The 22,866-nt window shown below is 45.3% G+C and overlaps 1 protein-coding gene across 3 annotated transcripts in view; it reads right to left on the bottom strand.

Moving 5' to 3' along the window:
* The window catches only part of pcsk5b (proprotein convertase subtilisin/kexin type 5b), a 94,874-nt gene that overhangs the window by 63,115 nt on the left and 8,893 nt on the right, over window positions 1–22,866 (bottom strand). For all 3 annotated transcript variants that reach the window (XM_076025876.1, XM_076025878.1, XM_076025877.1), the window contains exons 3-7: window positions 13,156–13,308; window positions 11,806–11,949; window positions 10,356–10,432; window positions 3,125–3,213; window positions 2,335–2,507 (exon numbers count right to left, since the gene is read on the bottom strand). In XM_076025876.1, the coding sequence (XP_075881991.1) occupies window positions 2,335–2,507; window positions 3,125–3,213; window positions 10,356–10,432; window positions 11,806–11,949; window positions 13,156–13,308 (636 nt within the window). The remainder of the gene's footprint in view (window positions 1–2,334; window positions 2,508–3,124; window positions 3,214–10,355; window positions 10,433–11,805; window positions 11,950–13,155; window positions 13,309–22,866) is intronic.

Genomic DNA, 22,866 nt, shown 5'->3' on the forward strand with positions numbered 1-22,866 from the left:
AGGAGGAGGAGGAGGAGGAGGAAGAAAGGGAAGCGAGGGTGGTGGTTGAGGAGGAGGAGGAGGAAGAGGAGGAAGGGGAAGTGGGGGTGGGGGTCGAGGAGGAAGAGGAGGAGGAAGGGGAGGAGAAGAAAGAGGTGGAGGAGGAGGTCAAGGGTCAGCCAGGAGACGGCAAAAAACCACTGGAGAAACAAATCACACTTCCTGTCAAGGGCGTGCGCACACACACGTGCATGTACACGCATGCACAGACACGCACGTCTCTGGCACTCCCTGCTCCTGGACACACGCAGGGCTGCAGTCTCAGGGGTGAACCGTGTCAGCGGCTGCAGGTGATAAACAACCGTGTCCTCAGCGTGTCACGCATGAGCGTGTCACACTCACAGGCACGGCATCGCACCTCGGCTCCACACACATCACACACACACTAGCGCGCGCACACACACACACAAGCACGCAAGTAAACAGACTAAAAATGTATTCAAAATTTAGAAAAGTGATAATAATGTCATAATATGTACTTTGATTACAAAAGTAATCGAAATAGCTACTTTGCAACTACATTTTTAACCAATTACATATGCAAAGTAATCTTACCAGCCCTGATGAGAGCCGCACTCGCACGCACGCAAACCCAGCGGAGGCTCTTTAGCTCTCACTCTCTTCCTGTCTGGACGCGCTTGTTTTTGTTAGTTGTTTGTTGTTGTTGTTGTTGTTGTTGTTGTTTGTCCCTCTTCCCGTACTCAGCGTGCTGGCAGAGATTCTGACTGAGCGTTTGCTCTCGACAGAAAAGCGACCGCGTGGATCTTTTTCCAGCACGTCTGTATGAAATATTACTAAAAAAAAAAATCCTTATGATTATAAGACAATCATAAGGATTAGCGTTCAAACACAAACAGCAGCTTTGGACGCACACTTTAGCCCAGCACTTTCCAACCATTTTCTTTTCTTTTTTTTCTTTTTTTTTTTTTTTTTCCTTGACCCAGAAATAAAATATAGCGTCTTAATTTATTCACTCCACAGTGGAATGTGAGTATTTGTTAGACCAATTAAGTGAAATTGGATCAAATTTCATGCCACATTATCTGCACTGGTGTGGCCACGGCACAGTTTGAAAAACCCTGCTTTGGCCTGCACACCTCGACAACAACAACAACAACAACAACAACAACGATCCAGCCAATGGCTGGCCAGCGGACGGTCTTCAGCTCGAGCTTTGCTGCTTCCAGTTCGAAACAGACGACGACGAGAAAGAAACGGCTCAATCTTTCCACCACAAAGAAAAAGTTGTCTCTTTCTGATGAGATGCAGCTTTGCTAGCAGACTGGTAGGGAAATGTTGAGATTCCCAGACAGGGAAGACAGCACATTTCACGTCCAGGCCAACAGTGACATCATATTTTGTCCACCCTAAATTAATACAGCTCATATTACCCTCAATATGACGTCAAGGCTCGAGAATCCATACAGAATCACACTAACACATGACATCACCTTCGTATAGGTGACCTAGTTGAGCAACACTTGGTTTCCGGAGCATTTAAATCACAATTAAGACCCAGTAAGTAAGCAAGGCCACTGATACTGCCGAAACTTTATACTACATATCAAATGTGATTTTAAGAGATTCCTAAACAAAGTCCACCAAAACAACACCATGTGAGCTGAAACTCTTGCCAAACTGGTCCAATTAACTGCATATTGTCAGAGTTTAATAACTATTAAACTATTAAAGAGCTGGACATGTTGGTGCAGCTGCTGCGCCACATTATTTACATTATAAATCGCAGATGATTCGGCAACTGAATCTTTATCTTCTCCTTCAACCGTCGTGGTTTAGTCACGGCAGCAACCGGATCTCCAAGTGGAGTTCAGTCTGTCGGGTTCTCAGGGACGTGTGAAGTTCAGCATAAAGCCACTGGTCAGCGCTGCCGCCTCACAGCAAGAAGGTCGCGGGTTCGATTCCCGGGCCTGGGGCCTTCATGTGCGGAGTTTGCGTGTTCTCCCTGTGCCTGCACGACTTCTCTCCGGGTTCTCCGGCTTCCTTCCCGCAGTCCAGAAACATACATGTGAGGTCAATTGGGAACTTGAAATGAATTCGTCTAAATGAATCATATGTGGGTGTGTGTGTGTGTGTGTGTGTGTGTGTGTGTGTGTGACTGCGAATGGTTGTCTGTCTTCGTTTGTCTCTATGTGGCCCTCGGATGAAGTGGCGATTGGTCCAGGGTGTCACTATGACCTCTTACAGCTGGGATGGGCTCCAGCAGACCCCTGTGACCCTGAGTTCAGCAAGAAGCAGGGATTGAAAATGCTCGGACCCCCACCCGGCCCCTCCTACCATGCGGATGCCGTTCTCGAAGGCCTGCCTGGCCAGCGACGCCGGGCCGTCCACCGTCTTGCCGTCGTCGTCGGGCCCCCAGCTGGCGCTGTAGATGTCGATGTGCTGTGGGTGGAGACTCAGCGACTTGGCCTCCACCATGTCGGTCACGTCGCCGTCCAGCATGCGCACACCTGCGATGTGCAGAAGAAAGGGAAAAAAATGTATCCCGCATTTGTGCACATGGTTTGTTTTTTTAAGCCTAATTTTTCATCTTCTCTCTGAAATCAACAGCCTGCTTCAGAGTGGATGACAGACAGTGTCGGGGGAGTGATGAGTCACATTTAACGTTCTTACGCCATTTACTTACAAAATATAGAGAATTGCAATCAGTTACATCACTGGAAAAACCTGTAGTTTTTTTTTTATTATTACATCTGACCATTTGTGATTGATTTTGCTGATTTGAAAGACAGCAGGTTGCGCTGCCCTGACATTGTATCTTGGAGTGAACTTGCAGTGAAAAGAGGCTCTGAAGTTTGAAGTTTGTTGTGGCTGCTCTCATCGTTTTACGTGCAGCCGGAAGCCGAACGCTGAGATTTATTATTATATATTATTATGTGATTTATTCAAAATTTGGAAAAAAATATCAAAATGTAATCAAATGTAATTAGCTGCAATACTTTGATGAAGCTATTGAAATAGTTACACGACTATTACATTTTTAATTGTGCAAAAAGTAATTGTGACCAATCACACTTTGCATAATCGTTAAATCCGAAAACCGATCTTGCAAACAGTCAAAGCTCACCTCCTATTCTGGCGTTGTAGGCAATACCCACAATGCAGTGGGAGTTATTTGCAGCTGCAGCCACCTCGCCGGCACAACGTGTCCCATGTCTGAGGAGAAAGAAGAACAAGAAGAAATGGAGAACGAACGGACGACTCGTTACACAAGTCCAGCACAAAGAAACAAAACACAACACAACATGTAAACAGCCGGACGTCTCCTGATAAACACGCACGTCGACATGTAAACACGCAGCTGGACGCCGAGCCATTTACTGTGTGCTGGGAGTGTTACAAATGTTGCAGGAAACGTAAATATTTCTACGATGTTGCGAAGCCAGACAGACGACAGGAGCAGCTGCAGCTTTGAAGTCCATGACAACACGCTAACGCTAACGACTCCGGAGAGAAAGAATAACACCGGTGCCGAGTCCAGAGGGCTGACACTTCACTGGCTGCTCTCGCACGAACACACACACACACACACACACACACACACACACACACACACACACACACACACACACACACACACACACACACACACACACACACACACACACACACACACACACACAGTGTTACAGCAGGGTAACATTCCAGCGGTAACAGCAGTGGTGACAATCAGCACAGGGTCAACGACACCAGACAGAGCATCTTTGTCTCACACACACACACAGACACACACAGACACAGACACACACACCTCCTGAAGAGAACATCTGTATCTCCGGCGCCCCCTGGAAGCAGCTCTGACTGCTGCCATGGCAACCCAACATGACCTGCCGGTCCAAGTCCACCATGGGGAGATGGTGGGTTGGTCATGGGAAGGGAAGGGACCCGGGAGGGAGAAAATCCTTTTCACGCTAAACCTCACAACTTTAGCAGGACGTTTATTTACAGTGATGCTCCTCCTTAAACTTTGCTCAAAGTTTCTGCAGCAGCAGAATCTCAAATCCCATTGACTGCTGTAACGTCCCAGGAAGCTCTGGTGTGCTCTCTGTCTGCAGTTTTGTTTTTGTTTTTGTTTTTTATCCACATAACCAGCATTGAGTTCCACAGACAGAAAGACTCCCATGGAGCGGACGCCTACTACATCTGCTTGCTACAAGCGGGTTTGTCGTCTACTGGCTGGTTTTTGCAGGTTGCAACGGTATTTTAATTGCTTGACGTATCATTTTTTTTAACGACCAGAGTGTAAAATGTAACAGTATCTCTCTCTCTCTCGCTCTATGTATATGTATATATATATATATACACATATACACATATATATATATACATATAGATACATATATATATATGTTATATCATGTATCATGTGTATATACTGTACATTTGTATTTAATTCACTGCTACGCACGTCTGGTTGGAAGCATTGCTCTGTACTTGTGATCTGATGTGAATTTAATCTAATCTACCGTAATCTAATACAATTGAAATGACGTGAGATGGATGAATCCGTCAATTCAAAATTAAAAATGTTTCAATTCTCACGGCAGTTAATTCATGAAATCAAGGGTATGGCTGCAGCTCGCTGTGTTTTAGTTGGGCTTTAAAAAAAAACAAACATCTGTGCCGCAGGGATGTGGTTTCACCAGACATAGTATAATATTTGTGGAATGGATCATAGTCAGAGAGAATCATTCAGCTGCCAACACTCATGACTCAGACCCAAACAGATGTTTTTAAACTAGTAAATCCTGAAAGAAGATTCAACGTCCAATATGATTTTCAAGGCTTTTGGGTTTTTTTTAGTTTTGTGTTTTTTTTCAGTTCAAAATGTTTGTGACTGCTTCTGTTTAGAGCAGGAACATCATTTCACCACACAACCAGAGTGCATCTCTTTTACCTCACCCCCTGCCTATCTCTCCCACTTGGTCTGTTTTACCCTCTCTGCCCGCCTCACCCTGTCTCGCTCTCTCTGTCCGTCTCACCATCTCCGTTTGTCTCACCCTCTCTGTCTGCCTCAACCCGTCTCACTCACTCTGTCCGTTTCACCCTGTCTGCCTGTCTCACCCTGTCTTATCCTCTCTACCTGTCTCACTCTCACTGTTTGTCTCACCCTCGCTGTCTGTCTCACCCTCGCTGTCTGTCTCACTCTCTCTCTGTCCGTCTCTCACCCTCTATTTAACACTCTCACCCTCTCCCACCCTCGCTGCCTGTCTCACCCTCTGTACCTGTCTCACCCCCTCTGTTTGCGTCACCGTCTGGCATAAATTAAAAGAACTTAGCGATGCACGAGTTTGAGATCCAGACAACTACAATGTAGCTTGGTTTTCCCGTCAGTTTCCATTCAGGCTGTGATTTTGTCACAGCTGTGATCTGGCGCAAAGTGGCTGAATGTCGACTTGCTGCAAACGGGCACTCAAACCGAGGCCGAGAGAAGATGAGTTTTGTGAGTAGTTCCTTCAAAGCACCTCATGGTTTTTAAAAAAAAAAAATGTTGTTCTTTGTGAATGAGACAATGTCAATTCTATCAATAATAAGTATTATAATAATTAATATTATTCCTGCTGAATAGAAATGTGTTTTTATCGGTTCTATGTCTATTCATGTTGCGGCTAATTCAGACTATCAGAATGTTCTTTAAGAATCGACACCTGAATCGGCTGTCAAACACTTCTTGCTCTCCTTGTTGTTTTTTCCAATATTTCTTTTGTTAAAAAACACACTTTTCTTCTGGGGGACTTAAGGGTGACTCATGGACACGCGTGCAGCCGGCCGGTGCTCTCGCTTCTTCCATCGAGTGTTGGAAAGAAAAAGAGCTACAGCTTTTTGATCGCAAGGACAAACAAGCGGGTGGATTAAAATCCACTGCAGCCACGTCATTGGAGGTTTGACAACAAGGCGCCGCTGAAGGTCTGAAGTCCTGGAATCCTGGAGTCCACGAATGCCTCTCCACTCTCAAAAAAGGTCGACCAGCATCGCACAGCTTCTTACCTGCTACAACTGAACTGAAGTGAAGTGAACTGATCAGAACCGAACTGAACTGATCAGAACTGAGCTGAAATGAACTGAGCTGAGCTGAAATGAACTGAGCTAGACAGAACTGAACAAACAGAACCAAACCAAACTGAACAGATCAGAATTGGACTAGACTTAACTGAACCAAACCAAACCGAACCGAACAGATCAGAACCAAACTGAAATGAACAGAACTAAGGTCTCCTCTTTTTCTTTCCTTCTTTCTTTCTTTTTTTCCCTCTTCGTGAAATGAAGGAGCGATAATCTCGGCTCTACTTGACGCCGACCGGCAGGAATTTCACCTTGGAGGAAAAAAGCAGCTTCGCTGAGCTGCATCTGCAGCCCTCATGCCTCTTTAAGACGACGTGTTATGAGCAGGCGACTGGGCTGCTGCCAAGACACTTGGGCCGCTGCCGCCACACACACACACACACACACACACACACACACACACACACACACACACACACACACACACACACACACACACACACACACACACACACACACACACACACACACACACACCAAGCCAAACTGGCACAAGACAAGATCCAGGACAGATGAGTTTTCTATTTTTATTTACTCCTCAAACTTTTTTTTTTTTATCTCTGTCTCTCTCTCCATCTCTCTCTCGCTCTCTCTCTCCCTCTCTCTCTCTCTCGTGCGCGCACACACACACGCGCGCAGATGGAAGCTTTCCGAAAAAAGAAAAACAAAACGGCCACAAATTTCACAATCAAACGGGCTAACGCAACTCATTGGACCTGCAATGAGGTCGGGGAACTGAGTGAAACACAAACGCTAGCCCACTTTATATCATGTCTAGTCAACATTGAAATCATTGAATTGAATTGTGTGTCCTGCAAAACAAATGCAAATTCCCTATACATATAGTTGAGTAACACTTCATTAACCCCCAATTTACACCAAAAGCGTCGCATGGAAGCCGCTCTGTACCCTCTCACACCAAACACGTTAACGAGTGGGCCGTCTGGCGCAGGAGCTCCATCGGTTCACACGAGGACTGCAAGATTGCCTGACAACCCAGGTAGTTCTGCGTGTACTGAATGAAAACAACAGTGATACAAAACTCTTTTGCCCGTCCCAACTGTGTCTCGAAGTATCGCCGTGTGTAAAAAAGAAAAATAATTATTTTCAATTCAAAAAACTATTTGACTATACAGACTATAAAAACGACCACAGCTGACTCTTCAGAGTGTATAGGTGGTGGTGGTGGTGGTGTGGGGGCTCAGAGAATCAAAGGCAGAGTATAGAGCACGCAAGGGGTCCTGCATGATCCTGCTGGCCAACCGGAGTGTTGGTTGTTCATAGATGGTGGAAAGGGGTCTTGTTGGAAGTCCGATGATCTTAGAGCAGACTTTGGTCATACTCTCCAGGCGGTTTCTGTTCTGGAGGCTGACAGAGTGGTACCAGCACATTATGGAAAATGTGGAGCTGCTCTCAACGAAGGAGTAGTAGAAAGTGAGCAGGATGTTTTTTCTGACTCCAAAGGAAAGGGGTTTTCTCAGGAGATACTGCCGCTGGTGACATTTTCAGAGGATCTCCTCTGTGTTAGAAGAGAATTTTAGTTGGCTGTCGAGGATGGTGCCTAGGTACCTGTACTGCTCTACAGGCTTCCCATGGGTTGAGGTGGTGGATGCAGCGGCCAGCTCTCTCTGCCTGTTCGAAAAGGTCACTACCATCTTTTTGGTTTCACTTACATTCAACTCAAGACATGAGTTGCGGGGACAGGAGGACTGTATCGTCAGCATACTTCTGCAGGTGACACTGACGCTGGGTGGATCGGCAGTCATCAGTGTAGAGGATGAATAGCAGAGGTGAGAGCACGCAGCCCTAAGGAGAGGCTGTTGAGGTGTGTCAGCATTTGGAGATACTCTCTGTGACCTGTTAGTAAGAAAGCTTAATATCCACCTAGTCAGTACGTTGTCTAGGTGGAAGTGGTTAATTGTGGGGCTATAGTGTGTTGAATGCAGGGTCCATCTGAGCGTCGGCTGCAGTGAGGATGTGCTGTTTGATGACTCCCTCCATGGCCTTCATCACCAGGGATGTGAGAGCTACGGGCCCGAGGTCATTCAGAGTGTTTATGGTGGTTTTCTTTGGAATGGGGAATACAGTGGAGAGTTTCCACAGTTGGGGGACTGTGCCGGTGTTCATAGACCTTTGAAACAGTATTGGAAACACTCCCCCCAGCTGCTCAGCGCTGAGCCTCAGGTCACGGCCGCTGACGTTGGTTGTCTGGGCCAGGGGAGCTGTTGACCCTTGTCCTCCTGAGGCCTCTCGTAACTGTTTCAAAGGTGAGTGTGGTGTCAGCTAGTTCCAGTGAGGATTAGGTCTCTGCTATTTGGGTGGAGTTGTCAGTTTCAAACCGGGAGTTAAGGTCATTGGGGAGCGAAGTGGGATTGCTGTCTGCAACCTTAATAATTCTGTGATTGGTGGCAGCGATGTTCACAGCAGCCATGGTTTCAAGGCCCTGCCAAGCTGAGCGGAGATTCCTCTTAATGCATTTTTCCTCCACCGTAGCAGTTTTTACAGCACGCCTGACCTCCCTGTTAACCTCCTTCTTCTCAGACTCTGAACCTGTAAAGAAAATCCTTTTTCTCTTGTTGAGGATCTCTTTCAGGTCTTTTGCAACCCAGGGCTTGTTGTTTTGGAAAATGGTGATCGTTTTGGATCGTTTTGAAAAGTTAATGTCGGATGAAACAATGTCCCCAATGTCTCTGATGGAATTAGGAGGTTATTCCAGTCTGTGGATTCAAACATTGCACCTTGCAGAGCTTGGATGCTGTCACTAGTCCACTGTTTGATGTTTTTGGTGACTTTCTTCACCCTCCTTATGATAGGTCTGTAGGCTGGAGCAAGCAGGATGGTATGGTGATCAGCAGTGCCAATAGGGGGGAGGGGTATGGACCTGAAAGCATCTAGTACAGAACCAACAGCATGTATCCAACATCCTCCTACGGCAAGTGGTACAGGTGACATACTGCTGGAAACCCTTGAGTGATTTATCAGGGGAGCAGAGGTTAAGATTACCCAAAATGAATTTTGAAGAATCTGGTGACATACGTATGTTCCAGTTTATTTAATGAGCTTGTGATGTGCTCAACAGCAGTAGCAGCACTAGCTTTGGGATGGATGTACACCAGAATAAAAAAGAGCTGTGGGAATTCCATAGGTAATTAGAAGGGGCGAAAGGAGACAGCCAAGAGTTCAATGTCTGTGGTGCACAGCTTCTCCCTCACCTCACCACAACCGCAGAGCACCCGCGTGAGCTCACATAGAGACAGACGCCGCCGCCATGTTGTTCGCTCGCGAGCTCGCTGTCTCTGTCCGGTCTTATAGGGGAATCGAAGCCATCAATGTGGAGCATTTTGTCACCGTCGTTGTTATTCATCCAGGTTTCAGTAAAAGCCAGAATGGAAGCAGTTCCGTATTCATGCAGATGGGTAATATTAGCTTGCAACTCATCTAGCTTGTTCCGGAGTGAGCGCACGTTGGCTAAAATCACAGCAGGGAAGGGTTGTTGTTTGCGTGTCTCATGCTTCAGTCTGGTGATTATTCCAACCTTTTTCGTCCCCCTTCTGGTTACCTAATGTTTGCAGTGAGCGGAAATAATGATTAAAACGATAATAAGCCGTGGGTTGAGTGTTGAAGCTGATACTTCACATTGACGTTTCACAGTATAACACAGCACACTGTATATTATGATGAAAATGAACTGGATCCACCGTGTTTTCACATCATTGACTTCCTGCCTGAACGATTCTACTTGCTGCGATCGACGCAGTCGCTACGCGCGAAGTGCGAAATAAACGGCGGCGTCCTATAACAGCGCGGCGCGTTTCGCTGCTTCCAGGACGCTTCTGAAACGCACCCGCGCCACACCTGGTGTGAACTCGCACACTGACTGTAATCGCCGGAGACGCTGCTGGTGTAAATTGGGGGTTAGAGGAACGGTGACTGAGATTGAGTGACATCTACAGGTTGGAAAAACAAGTGTTGCAAACTAATGTTGCTGTTTACCATTGTTTGCCGACGTCTCCCTGTGACATTTGGGATGAAAAACAAAGAGAAACCAACAGAAATGCGGTGTCTCTGGATGGCTGCATAGCTCTACGTAAAAACAAATGGAACACTTATCGCCAAATGTAAAACATACAGATTTGGGCGTTGCAGCCTTTTATAATGTTTCACTCCGTCCCCCTTTAGAAGAACATTTCTCCTTCTCTTCCTCCCTCACGGCCAGAAATGATTTCCTCACTTACTTGTTTTCATTGCTTGCATCATATCGAGGCATCGGATCCACGTCGTTGCCGTTGACATCATAACTGGCCTGCGGGTCCTGGATGGGTGGATGGAAAGAGAAAAGAGAGCGTTAAAAACAGAGCGCAACGAGGGGGGAAAAAACTGGGAAAAAAAAAGAAAAAAAAACACCTAAATGGGATTTGTAGCCATGAGGGAAGAAAACATCCCAAAACGGTTAGAATTCATCATTAGAGACGACAGGTTCAATAGTAGGTGCAGGTGTAATAGAGTAACAGAGTCGAGAACTCCTCTCAAGCCAATCAAATGGTGGCATTAGCATCCCCGTCTCACAGACTTGCAAATCAAACGCAATCAGGAGTTAGCCTGGTGCGCTCAGCGGCGCCGCACGGCCCCTTGGCGTCAACAAATGGAGGCATTAGGGGTGTTTTGGGTTTGGATCTAATAACTAGCAGCGAGGGCGTCATCGACAAGGCTATAAATCAATTAATCTGCGGCGCCGACTGATGACCCCTGACGCTGCCAGGGGGTCATTCAGTGGCCCCCGACTGTCAGTCTCGGATGCGGTGTGTAAATTGCTAGCACGCTAATGGCAGCTAGCATCCTTACAAAGGATGTCCTTTAAATTTTGAACGCTGCCACCGTCTGTCTGTGTTTTCAGCACGACTTTCTGCAAATTCTATCCCTTCAGGGCCTTCTTTTAAAGAAAACGGTGGAATTGTTTATCATAGCGTTCCTACAACTTACCCTTGGCTGTATATCTTTTTTGGGTACACATGCTGCAGAGTGTAGACTGAGATAAAAGGGTTAGGTCGAAGTCTAGAGGCTAAAAGAGGCCTTTTGAAATGAACATTTTTTTCCAGGAACTGGAAAATGAAACATTTCCTAGAAAGCCTTCCAAGTCTACGACTACCGTGACCAAAAGTGACCAAGTCCCTCAGAGTCATAAAAGCTACACGGACACAAAAAAAAACTGCCTGTTCAAAGCCAATGTCTCGGTTGCTAGCTTGTTTCCAGTAGCTGGTGTTCCGAAACCTCAAACCCAACGACCAAAGGTGAATCTCATCGCTTACTTTTTCTCTCTCAGATGATTAATTAACCCAAATAACCTCTTCGGTTGAACAAACTTTGTTAAGTTTTACTAGGTTTTGCTAACAGTGATGCTTTGTTGGATCTTCCATTCCATTCTACATTTTTAGAAGCTGATATAAGAAATAAGGTGGCTGATTTGTATTGTCCCCATCTAATTTTACAAGCTTTTTAGCGCACACATCCTGAAAAGTGAAACAAACATTTGTTGCCCAGATGGATTTTACTTGTTTACATTTCACACACCCAATTGAAATGAGATGACTTCTTCCTCTGCACTCATAACCCATAGATAAACCCGAGAAATTCACTGACCATACTCTCTCTCTTCTTTCTCACACACACACACACACACACACTCACATAGTTCTGAAAGAGGTCTGGGTGGTTCCTCTCGATGCCGTCGTCCAGGATGGTCACCACCACGTCTTTACCCGTGTAGCCTCTCTTCCAGGCACCCATGATGTTCATGTCTGACTGGCAGTTATGGACGTCATCATTGCAGTGCTGCAAAAACAGAGAAGAGGATGGTAATGGTGTTGATAATGATGACGATGGTGGGGACGATGATGATGATGGGGATGATGATGATGATGATGGTGGTGGTGGTGGTGATGGTGATAGTGATGATGGTGGTGAAAATGATGATGGTGGTTAGGGTGGTGGTTTTGATGGTGATAATGATGACAGTGATGGTGATTATTATAATGACAATGACAATGATGATGATGATGATGATGATGATACAGGTAAGATGGGAGGTTTTTTTGGACTTTCTCCATGGATGGCTGGTGACCTAATTAACTTGTATTTCATCAAGTTTTGTTGTTTTTTTTTAGTCTTCCACACGCTGGTGAATGAAATGAGAATCACTCTTGTTAAAAAAGATGATCTGGTCATTGATCCATTCATCCGAATTGAGATTTTTGCAGTTTTGTTTTTCCATCTGCTTGAGTTTGTTGACCGCAGGGCGAGTTTCACTAAACCTGAAAAAACGCTTTCATTTCACAAAGTTGTTTTGAATCGCCCGGTCAAAGTATAAGTGAGTTATCTTTTTAAAGTCAACAATTTACAGAGCTGTGGAACATTCAACCAGGCACAAGCACACACACACACACACACACACACACACACACACACACACACACACACACACACACACACACATTACTGGAAAGAGCAACGTTCTGAAGGTGTGTTCTAATACCTGTGATAAGCCTCTGTGCCAATGTCTGTGTGTGTGTTTGAACTTGTATTTTTCCCCCTTGATGACTCTCCTAGGAAAACATTTCCAGCTAATTCAGAACATCTTGCCTCAACCCGGAGCCATCCATTCAAAAACTAAGGGGGGAAAAAAGGCCAAATTACATCACAGCAGTGGTGGAGGTGCCTCCTCGCCATCCGCCAACACACACAGACGCACAAATCCCTGGGCTCTCTTGACCCTGCAGTAATCAGGATCATGACTTGACCCCAGGCTGACCTTTGACCCACAAACCGAATAAATATGGCCAAACGACAAGAGACAAATCCCGCCGAGGGGGGAGAAGAAGAACAAAGGCTTCGTCGGATCGCCAATGACGTGTGTGTATGTGTGTGTGTGTGTGTGAGTGAGTGAGTGAGTGAGTGAGTGAGTGAGTGAGTGAGTGAGTGAGTGAGTGGAGGAAACTGTGGGTGCTCTGAGGAGGAAGTGGTCAACACAGACGTACTCACAATGTACCACATGCTGCTCCACTTGGCGTCGTTGTAGAAGATGTTGCTCTGGGCCGGGCTGCTCTGGGCCGTGCTGGACACGGGGAGGGGCGGGACGGGCTTGTAATCCCTCTTGATCCTCCGCTTGACCACCTGCTGCTGTATCCACTCCACCTGAGACACACACACACACACACACAGACAGGAGTTAGTCTTCAGAGTGCAGGAGGCTCCACTGCTGCAAAGAATAAAAAAACAAGCTTATTTCAAAACAAATATTTTCTTTCTTCCAATCATGTGACCATTCAGGCCTTGGACACGGTCACGCTCCACGAAGAAAAATCATAAAGTTATTATTGTCGTCATCATGCTTCATCATGCTATGCTTTGTGTCACACCCAAACACCCACTTGTTTTCTTTCCTGTGAAGAATCTTGCTTCCTTTCAACCTTGAATTTTCTTTCAATGTTATTTTATCTTAAGGAGCTGTTTAATGGCTGTTAGGAAGCCTTGCCAAATTTGAAAATTTTAAATCTTATATATAAAAAAAATATTTTTAAAAATCATCATTATCAACATAATTAAACATTTATTAATTCATTGGCTTTTAATTTATTCATTTATTTATTTGCCCTTATTGTGAGCCTGTATTGTTATTAATGTCTTCTTTTATGTGCTTCATGCTTAACTTTAAACGTAACAAATTAAATTTAAACCCCTGCCGTTTTCTTCCAAGGTGCTACATGAATAAAGCCGACTGATTGATTGATTATCGGCGCTGATCGGATATTTTTGTGAGACCCTGCAGGAGTTTAACCTGCTGAAGCGCCTCTTTTTTTTTTTCATGAGTTCATTTCTCGCCATCTGCGAAGTCAAGCAAGGCGCGCGCTCCAACAGACACAAATGTCTCACAGGTAACATCAATCTCTCGCTCCGGGCCGTTTTCCTTGGCAGGGACAGAATTTTTCCCGATTTCAAAATCAGCAGCAGCAGCAGCAGCGGCGGCAGCAGCAGCAACAGCGCAGCAGCAGCGGCAGCTGCACAGCAGCAGCGGCGGCTAGATCGGAACAGAACAGCAGGGCTGGGCTGTTAAAGGCCCTGACATTTTGTGTTTAGTCTGAACTTGTGATGATTTCATCCACCGGAAAGGAAAAGAAAAAAAGGGAAGGAAAAAAACAACAGAATATTCTGTCAATGTTTGAGTTGACTGAACGAGCAGAACGCTGCAGACGCCAACATCTGCAGCGTGACAACATCCTGGAGCGTCTCTGATGAAGTCATTCATCAGTCTTTTTTTTCTCAAAATTAATTTCCCTCAGGAAGAGTTCGTTTTGATAAGACGTAGAACTCTGCCCCACCTTCTGCCTGAAGACATCGAGCACAGACACACATTCCACGGCAAAACACGGCAAACGATGTTCAGCAAGAAGAAGAAGCAGAAGAAGGAAGAGAAAGAGAAGAAGGAGGAGGAGAACAAGAACAAGAAGAAGAACAAGAAGAAGATTTGATTATGATTTTAACAACCACATTTTATTTAAAATGATGGACTTTTCTGAAAAAATAAAAATATAAATAAGCAAATGCTTAATTATTAACAATAAACAATCCAACACAAGCCAAAAAGCAACATTCAATCCTTCAATGTCTCAGAAAAAAATAATGTATTATTTGAAATAGCACACAAAATGTTTTTATGGCACCAGATTGTTGAGAAGCTCTCGAGGTCTTTCAACATTTTAAAAAAAGAACATTCCAGTTGGATTCTGCAATGCGGGCTGCGGCGCCACACCTTTGTTGCATCAGCACTTAAAAAAAACACCAATTTTATTTCTTCTTGAAATGTGAATGTCCATTTTTGCGTCACCAACAACAAAATTTAAGAGCTGCCACATTCTCCTGTTTCTTTGTTGATACCTGTACCGCACATAAAACTATTGTGATAGTAAAACATTGCTTAAAATAATAATAATAAAAAAAAAGCAGTGAGTCGGGTACAGTCAATAAAATAAAAGTGAAAAAAATGTGTCTGGAGCTACAGAAGGGGCACTGGTTGGACACAGCAGGGTTGATGAACGGAATAAAAGCATTTGATGCAATTGCACCATGGAGGATCTGCCACTGTAGATCTCCACTTCTTTTTCTGAGCGGCGGCTTGGACAAGGTCCTCCAGTGAGGTGCAGCATCTCCCAGTCTTTCAGCTATTTTCTCCAGAGTTTTTTTGTTCAAAACTTGGACGCAAACTGAGGCCAAGAGATGTTGGCCTCAGCAGCAGGCCTTCTTGTCTCAATGCGGGGGCTGATCTGCATTGTCGGGAATGAGTCTGTGGCGACCGGCTCTAAGAAGAACAAGTTCCCTCAACATTGATTCAGACGAGAAGTTCAGCGGCCAGAAAAGCGGACAAAAGAAAAATCTTTTTTTAAATTGAGTGATTCTCTGCACTCGTGCACTGAAACAATCGTTGGGGCTCTCCGGTGAGTCGGAGAGGGAGATGAGATAAAACGGGTTGGTGGGTTGTGTGTGTGTGTGTGTGTGTGTGTGTGTGTGTGTGGGTGTGTGGGTGGAAGGGTTGATAAAGAGCCCAGGGGAACCAGTCCCAGGAGAGTCAATAAGAAAAGAAGACAAGAAGAGGAGTGAGGAGGAAGGGGAGGGAATGAAAACAAAAAGAAAGATTGATTTTATAAATAACATCAGACTCAATAAGTCAACGACGACAGCTAACAAGGACGAGGAATCCAAAGGTGACGCAATGTCATAACTCAGGACTTTCTCCAGCTCTCTTTCAGAGACAGAAATTTCTAGAGATAATAAACAAACTGAGACAAATGCCCCCCCACACTCTCCCCATTCCGCAAGAAAAGACTGAAATAAAGCAGAGCGAGACATTCAGCTCAGTTCGCTCCATGTTCTTTCACGTCCATTGGCGGTGACCTGTGTGCCGAGCCTATCAGCGAATCTCTGTCATGTCACAAAGGGCACCGATCGTGACGATCACAAACACTTTTGACTCGTTTCTGAATACCAAGAAATCAAGGTCATGGGATCAAGGTCAGGGTTCCCACTCATTGTCAAAACTTGTCCTTACTGCAACCTAGAAATACAGAATGTTTATACTTAAAGAGACATGTGGAACCTTTGCCAATGACCTTATGGTACAATAATTGGTTACAACATTCAAAGTGCAAACAAGGTATGTGTTGGTCTAAAATCGACCTGGGCAAAGTACGGCCCAAATTCCAGTAATTCGTAACGGCCACGGTCAACTCTTTCCGGTAATTTCACAAAATTCCATGACTTTTCCAGGTTTTCCTTTGAAGTCTGCAAGATATCAACTATCCAAATTCGACCTCGACCTACAGTCAACGCCGTACTTAGCCCTATGTTTGCAGCCTTCAGCAGAGCTGTGTTCCGGCTCGCTTGTTCCAGCTGAAACTGAAGGTTGGTCGGCACCTGCACACCTTCAACAGGTTGGAGGGAGGCGGGAGGGGGGAGGAACACCTGGCTTGAGATGTTGCCCAGGTCACTGGCAGAGGCACCAGGGGCCAGACGTCAGCGCCCCCTACCCCCCGTGACATCACAAAGGGACGTGCATTGGAGCAGGACAATCCAAAGCTGCTGCTGCTGCGCCTCATTTCTCTAAAGAAGGAGCAGCAGCAGCAGAGTAATGATGAGCGCGAGCATGTGCACTCCTCCGTCACTCACTCTCTTTTCCCTCCTCCTCGTCTTCATCCCTCACTCCCTCCCTCTGTCCGTCGCTGCATTCGGGATCTTCCTCCCCGCAGATGCACCCTTTTTTTGTTTTTTTGTTTTTTTCACTGAGATCGACTGTCCTCACCCCCCTTTCCTCCTCCGCCCGTCCGTCCTCCCTCCTCTTTGCTCTCCGTCTGAAGGGTTTGCAGGTGGCTCTGGCTGGCTGGCTCAGTATCCAGGGGAAACTGGGGAAGAGTTCACTTCAGTGGAACCAATGGGAACAAATTGATCTGCCTTGACTGCTGTTTTTTTGTGAGGGAGAATTTCGGGCAAGTCAACTAAAAAGAGAGGGTTTTGCTGTTGTTGTTGTTGTTGTTGTTGTTGTTTAAAAAAAAAAAGAAAAAAAAAGGTTAAAGGCCAGCGAGGCAAATACACACTTAGACACTGTACATACTTTTAGTGACTTTAGTCACTTTTACAATTTTGTTCACGTACTCCACACATTTTCTAAATGAAAGCCTTTGTGAGAGTGTCCTTCTTTTGTATTTACATATTAAAATAACAATACTTGGTTTTATTCTAGATTGTTCCTGCTGCTTTTCTTCTTTCTTTACTGTGGATGCTTTTGCTGTTTGCCCGATCTCTGGTGAGCCTCGTCACTTTTTACATTTCACCGCACATCTGGCACGAGCACACGACCAATAAAGTTTTGAAATCTTGAACCTTGAAATGCGCCTTAACAAAGGTTAGACAATGAGAATCGTAATGCTTTCTGTTCTTTGTTCGTATTCACTTTTTAACTTTTTTCTTTTGCCGGTCGGATGAATCAGCCCAGCCAGGTATTTTTCTCAGGCTGCTGCCTCAAAGGCTCGACTGGCAGCAGAAAGTAAATTTAAAGAAGCCACCAAGATGTAAAATTAGCCCTCTCAGCAGTCACCGTATTATATATCCACGTCAACTTTTCCCTGTAAGTGACTTTACCGGCGACGTGAAACTTTTTTGCTCTTTTATGCTATGATGAATTGTTCCGGCCGCCTTTGTTTCTGCGAGGCCGCGGAGGAATGTCATCATCCTCGGCCGTGATTTCCATATCTGCGACGGAGCTTGAAAGGTAGAAGACGACGACGGAATGGGGAAAGACTAAACTTGACTTCTCGTCCTACAGGTCAACTCTCTGGTAGCGTCACACAGTCAGCGCAAGGAAGGTGCAACAAGGCATCAGATTATCAGGAAGCTAACAGCAAAATGTCTTCTAGGGGGAATGTAAACACAAGGCTTTTATCTTATTTTTTTTTAAGCCACTAGACGTCCATAAAGTTTTATTATCATTATTATAAGGGATGTACCAATGCCGAACGAGTAGAGTACGAGTACGAGCGATATGATACTGAGTACTTGACAAGGCCATTAAGCATTCTAGAAATAATTGGATTTTTGGTTTTTCCGCAGATGTTCTGTTATTTGAACAACATTCCCTCAACAGTTTTCACTGTGGTACAAACACAAATTTCACAAAACTGTCCTATACATACGTATACAACTGGTATCGGCGGTGTGGTATCAGCACATATTTTACGAGTATGAGCTGAGTCCCGATACCTCATACTGGTAACAGTATTGGTGCACGGCTAATTATCATATTTAATCGTGAGGCTGCTCTGCCCGAGTCCTGGATATGAAAATGAAAATCAATTTAAACGGTCTGAGATTGCACAAGAGCTTTAACTACTGTCTTGGGCATCCCTGTGTGCAGGATGAATCAGGGGCAAGAACTTGGGAGTGAAGAGGTTTGAGGGTCTATTTTGAAAGAGGACAGAAGATAAAGTCCAGCCAAAGGAGGACCATCATCGACTGAGCCTTGCTGATTGTGTGCAGACGTCCTCCATGCTCTGCTGATTATCGTCATCAGGCCACAGACCGGATTCAACTTGCCTGCAGTCACAAGGACGAAATCCTGCAGCATCTTCAATCACTGTTTTGTTTAGATTTATTGTTTTGGTTTTGTTTTTTTGTTTTTTTCTTTGTGGCCATGTGAGCAGTACAGAAAGAGGCGCCACTGCACAAAAGTGAGCTGCTGCTGATCTTTGTTGTGACCTTGTCAGCAAAACTCAGGGGTCCATCACAGAACTGACACCAGGAACAGAAAAAAAAAACCCTGGTCCCAGCATGGTGTCCTAATTGAAACAACATTGTATCAGAACTTCCCACTAAAATGAGAAAAAATGTCTGTTGTGACACAGAGTTCTGGGAAATCCGACCTGTGTGATATCACAAGCTGTGTGTTTTCCACCGTCTGCCTCCCGGTCGTCAGGATGCCTTGCATTTTTGCAGAAAGATGCAAACAGAGGGCTAAATCTCTGGAGAACGTCTGGAAAATCAATAAAGGCTGCTTGGCTGGAATCCAGGGTGGAAAATTCAGAGAATCCCAAAATCCAAAACGTGTAAATAGAGAAGTGAAAAGGTGTTGTTATTATTATTATAATTATTATTATTATTATAATTATTATTATTATTATTATTATTAGAAGAGAATGGCGTGACACTGAGGGAGGAGAAGAAGAAAAGGGGAGAAGGAGAGGCGGAGAAGAGAAGGAGAGGAGGAGAGGAGGGGAGGAAGGGAGGAGAGGAGGAGAAAAAGAAAGGAGGGGAGAAGAGGAGGCGGGGAGAAGGAGGCATCTGTCGGTGCAGAATTTGAGAAGTCACTGCTGGCAAAACATAAACTGACAGACATTGTTGCGACATGAGGCAGCACGATGCTGAACAACATCTTGCCGACTTTGCAAACACTTCTAATCTGGACTTTTTTCCCCCCTCCTTCCCTCCACTTAAAAAAGGTCCCTGGAGGATAATCTGTCCAGGCTGAGAGAATCTGTGCATGCGCTCCTGCTCAAACTCCCTGACACAGCGCTGCTGCTGCTGCCGCTGCCCATGAGACGTTGGAACGCCAAAAAAAAAAAAAAAAAACAACTGCAGGGAGGCAGTTGAGCCATTTAATGACTGTTTACACTCGCAGCACTTTCATGTCGTTTCATTTTGTTCTTACCAAACTCATAAATACCACAAAACCCCAACGCGTAACTCTGACTTCAGCACTTCTTGGCAGCCCTGTCAGCTGCAGACCACCTGACTGACTGTTTTTTGGGTTTTTTTCTTGAAAGGCTTGAGACAAAGGAGAGACTTGTATGGTGGATGAGGGTGTATGTTGGGGGGGGGGGGGGGGTTGCTATCCACTGCAGGCGTCTAATTGCTGTTTACAGTGAGACATATATTGCCGGAAATGGATCTCAGACCAGCAGGCTGGCTGTATACTTACAGTCATTCGCAGCCAGAAAATAATAACAGCTTCAAGTGGAGAAGGAAGCCGAGCCTGCGAGCGTGGAAATGTATTCAGGAAACTCCCATTTGGGTGGGGGTGAGGGAGGGTGAGTCACGGGCGGAGCAACAAGGTGCACAGCGAGCACGGAGGACATCCAAAAGTGTCACGTGCTGAAGAAGAATGAAGATGTTGTGTTTCAAACTTCTTCTTCTTCTGTTCATTCAATAATAATCAGGCTGCCCATTCATTTTCACAATATGAATACTATTCTCCCTGGGGTCCACACAAAAACAGACGAAAAACAAATTCAGCAAAATTCCTGAAATAATAAGTTAAACCACTCAAAACAAAACCGAAGCAAAAAAGTCAAATAAAATAAAACAAACAATAACCTGAAAGTCTCAACACAAACATCCTGCGGAAAAAAACTTTCAACTGCAGGGCCAAACTTTGGTCTCAGTGGGGCAGGAAGTACTGGGCCATCGTGGTGGGTTGGAGGGTTGCTAGGATCTTTGACCCGTCGAGTCGAGTCACGCCGAGGCTCCACTGGTGCCATAAAGCAGCAATCTGTGTTGCGTTGCCACAGCAACCTGGCTGCCACTAAACACTGTGGATGGCAGGGTGCGCCTGCCGTGGGAGCAATACACCCATCTGACTCACCCACACACACACACACACACACACACACACACACACACACACACACACACACACACACACACACACACACACACACACACACACACACACACACACACACACACGTAAGCAAGCAACTGTCATTACGACAAGACGGGAGAAGGAATCTGGTGCCAATCCAGTCGTCGTCACGCTGACCCCGAAGGTCACAGCGGCGTAACGGCGTCTCGTTATCGCTCGCCGTCACTCAGCTCCTTCTCTATCTGACCGCTCTTCTCTGCTCTGGTCACCTGGTGACCTGGATGTCAGCACCTGGGCCAATGAAAGCATCAGGACACCGTTCCTCTGAGGTGGAGGCAGACGGAGGTGAGGGTGAGGGTAAGGGTGAGACTGAGGGTGACTGAGGGTGAGACTGAGGGGCCGTTGACATGGAGACGGATTCTTTTGAAACCGCACATTTTCAAAAACACTCGGAAAAAAAAACACATTTACACAAAGACATCCTGTATACACGGATACGCTGGAAACAAATGCGGAAGAAGAACACGTGAAGCATGCCGTTTTTAAAGAAGCAGGAGCTCGCTAAAAACATTAGTACGGAAACGCATTGTTGCCTCCTCTTCTTCTTCTTCTTCTTTTTTTTTTTTTTTCTTAATACGGCTTCGTGTAAACATGATTTCTTTTTCCGGGAGCGTTTTCGAAAATGTGCAGTTTCAAAAAAAATCTAAACAGGAGCAGAGTGGGACCAGACGGACAGGTAAAGACTCCAGGTGGTTTAAACCCCCAAAAGACTCGAAAACCAAAGAAAAGGAACTGGTGTTTCAACCTTTTCCTTTGGCATTTGAACACACAACTCATTATTTATCAGTGTGTCAATCAAAAATGGTTGTGGGATTTGTGGCCAACTCCAAAGTTTGTCTGGGTTTTTATTTTTTTTAGGTCCAACTTGTTTTTGTTTCAATACCCGCCTGCCGCCACCCACACCCCCCGAAAAAACCAAAGACATTTGGGCTTTGAGCTCTCAATGTCTCCAAAATACAACCATTCCACAAACTTCCCAGTCAACCAGGACCAACAATAGGAGCTACAACAGAATTCTATTTCAGGACCATCCACACCAAGAACTATAACGGTTTAGACAACTGCAAATTATGTAGTTTCAAAAAGAAAAAGAAAAAATGTTGTGACTCAAGTGGATGTTGAAATCCACACAACTAACAGGGAAAGGGGATGGCAGAAAACAACGTTGTGGCTTTTTCCAATTAAATAGGCCAGAAAACAACTAAAACTACACTAGGCATCTGCAAATCACGGCCTGGGGCCAGCAGCTTTTCAATTCGGCCCGCCGATCTTGAAGAAACTATATCAATAGTAAGTTCTCTGTCATGTAAACGCCTTAGTCTAAGTTTAACTGGACAATGCGTGTGCGCATGTGCCACACCCAGATGCTAGCGTGTGCCCCCGGAACAAAAACATTCAAGACATAAGCTCCTTCATCTTCATCTTCATCCTCATCTTCGTGGCGCTATTACGAGCTTGTGCATAACCGAGGACACGACCGAGAACCTTTTTAGTTCATTTGTGTTCTGCAAAAATAGTTTGCAACGACAGGGTGCTCTGTACAACCTCGCCAGTTCATACAGAACAATGGCGCTTCTCACCTGGAGGGGAATTGGCGGGAATTGGTAGTTACTTCCTGGAGGCTCTAGACACCTTCACAAGTCCACAAAGTTTCTCAAATGATCTGCGCGTTATTCGGAAATGTGTTCAAAACTCTTTCATTGCCGTGTTTTCTACTTCTATTTATCAACCAAACAAAAGGAGTTGGTCGATGCGTTTCACCGCCTTTACTGAAGCTCCGTGCAATACAATTACAAACCCTCTCCCACCAGTCTGTTTTCCAAACTTGCTGTATGCACCGAGAACAAAGGGTCCGGATCCGATGGGTCCGGATCACTCGCCACGGTGACGGCACAAAGTGTAGAATCGAAGATATGGTATTGTTGTAGCCCTCCAACAGTATATAGCGTTGTCGTTTTCGTCTCCAAATCACCATTGGCTGCTGTGCCGCTGTCACGACCTCACGAGGT

Source organism: Nelusetta ayraudi, unplaced genomic scaffold, assembly GCF_046127955.1.
Source record: "Nelusetta ayraudi isolate G7.1 ecotype Tasmania unplaced genomic scaffold, CSIRO-AGI_Nayr_v1 ptg000018l, whole genome shotgun sequence".
Taxonomy (NCBI): Eukaryota; Metazoa; Chordata; class Actinopteri; order Tetraodontiformes; family Monacanthidae; genus Nelusetta; species Nelusetta ayraudi.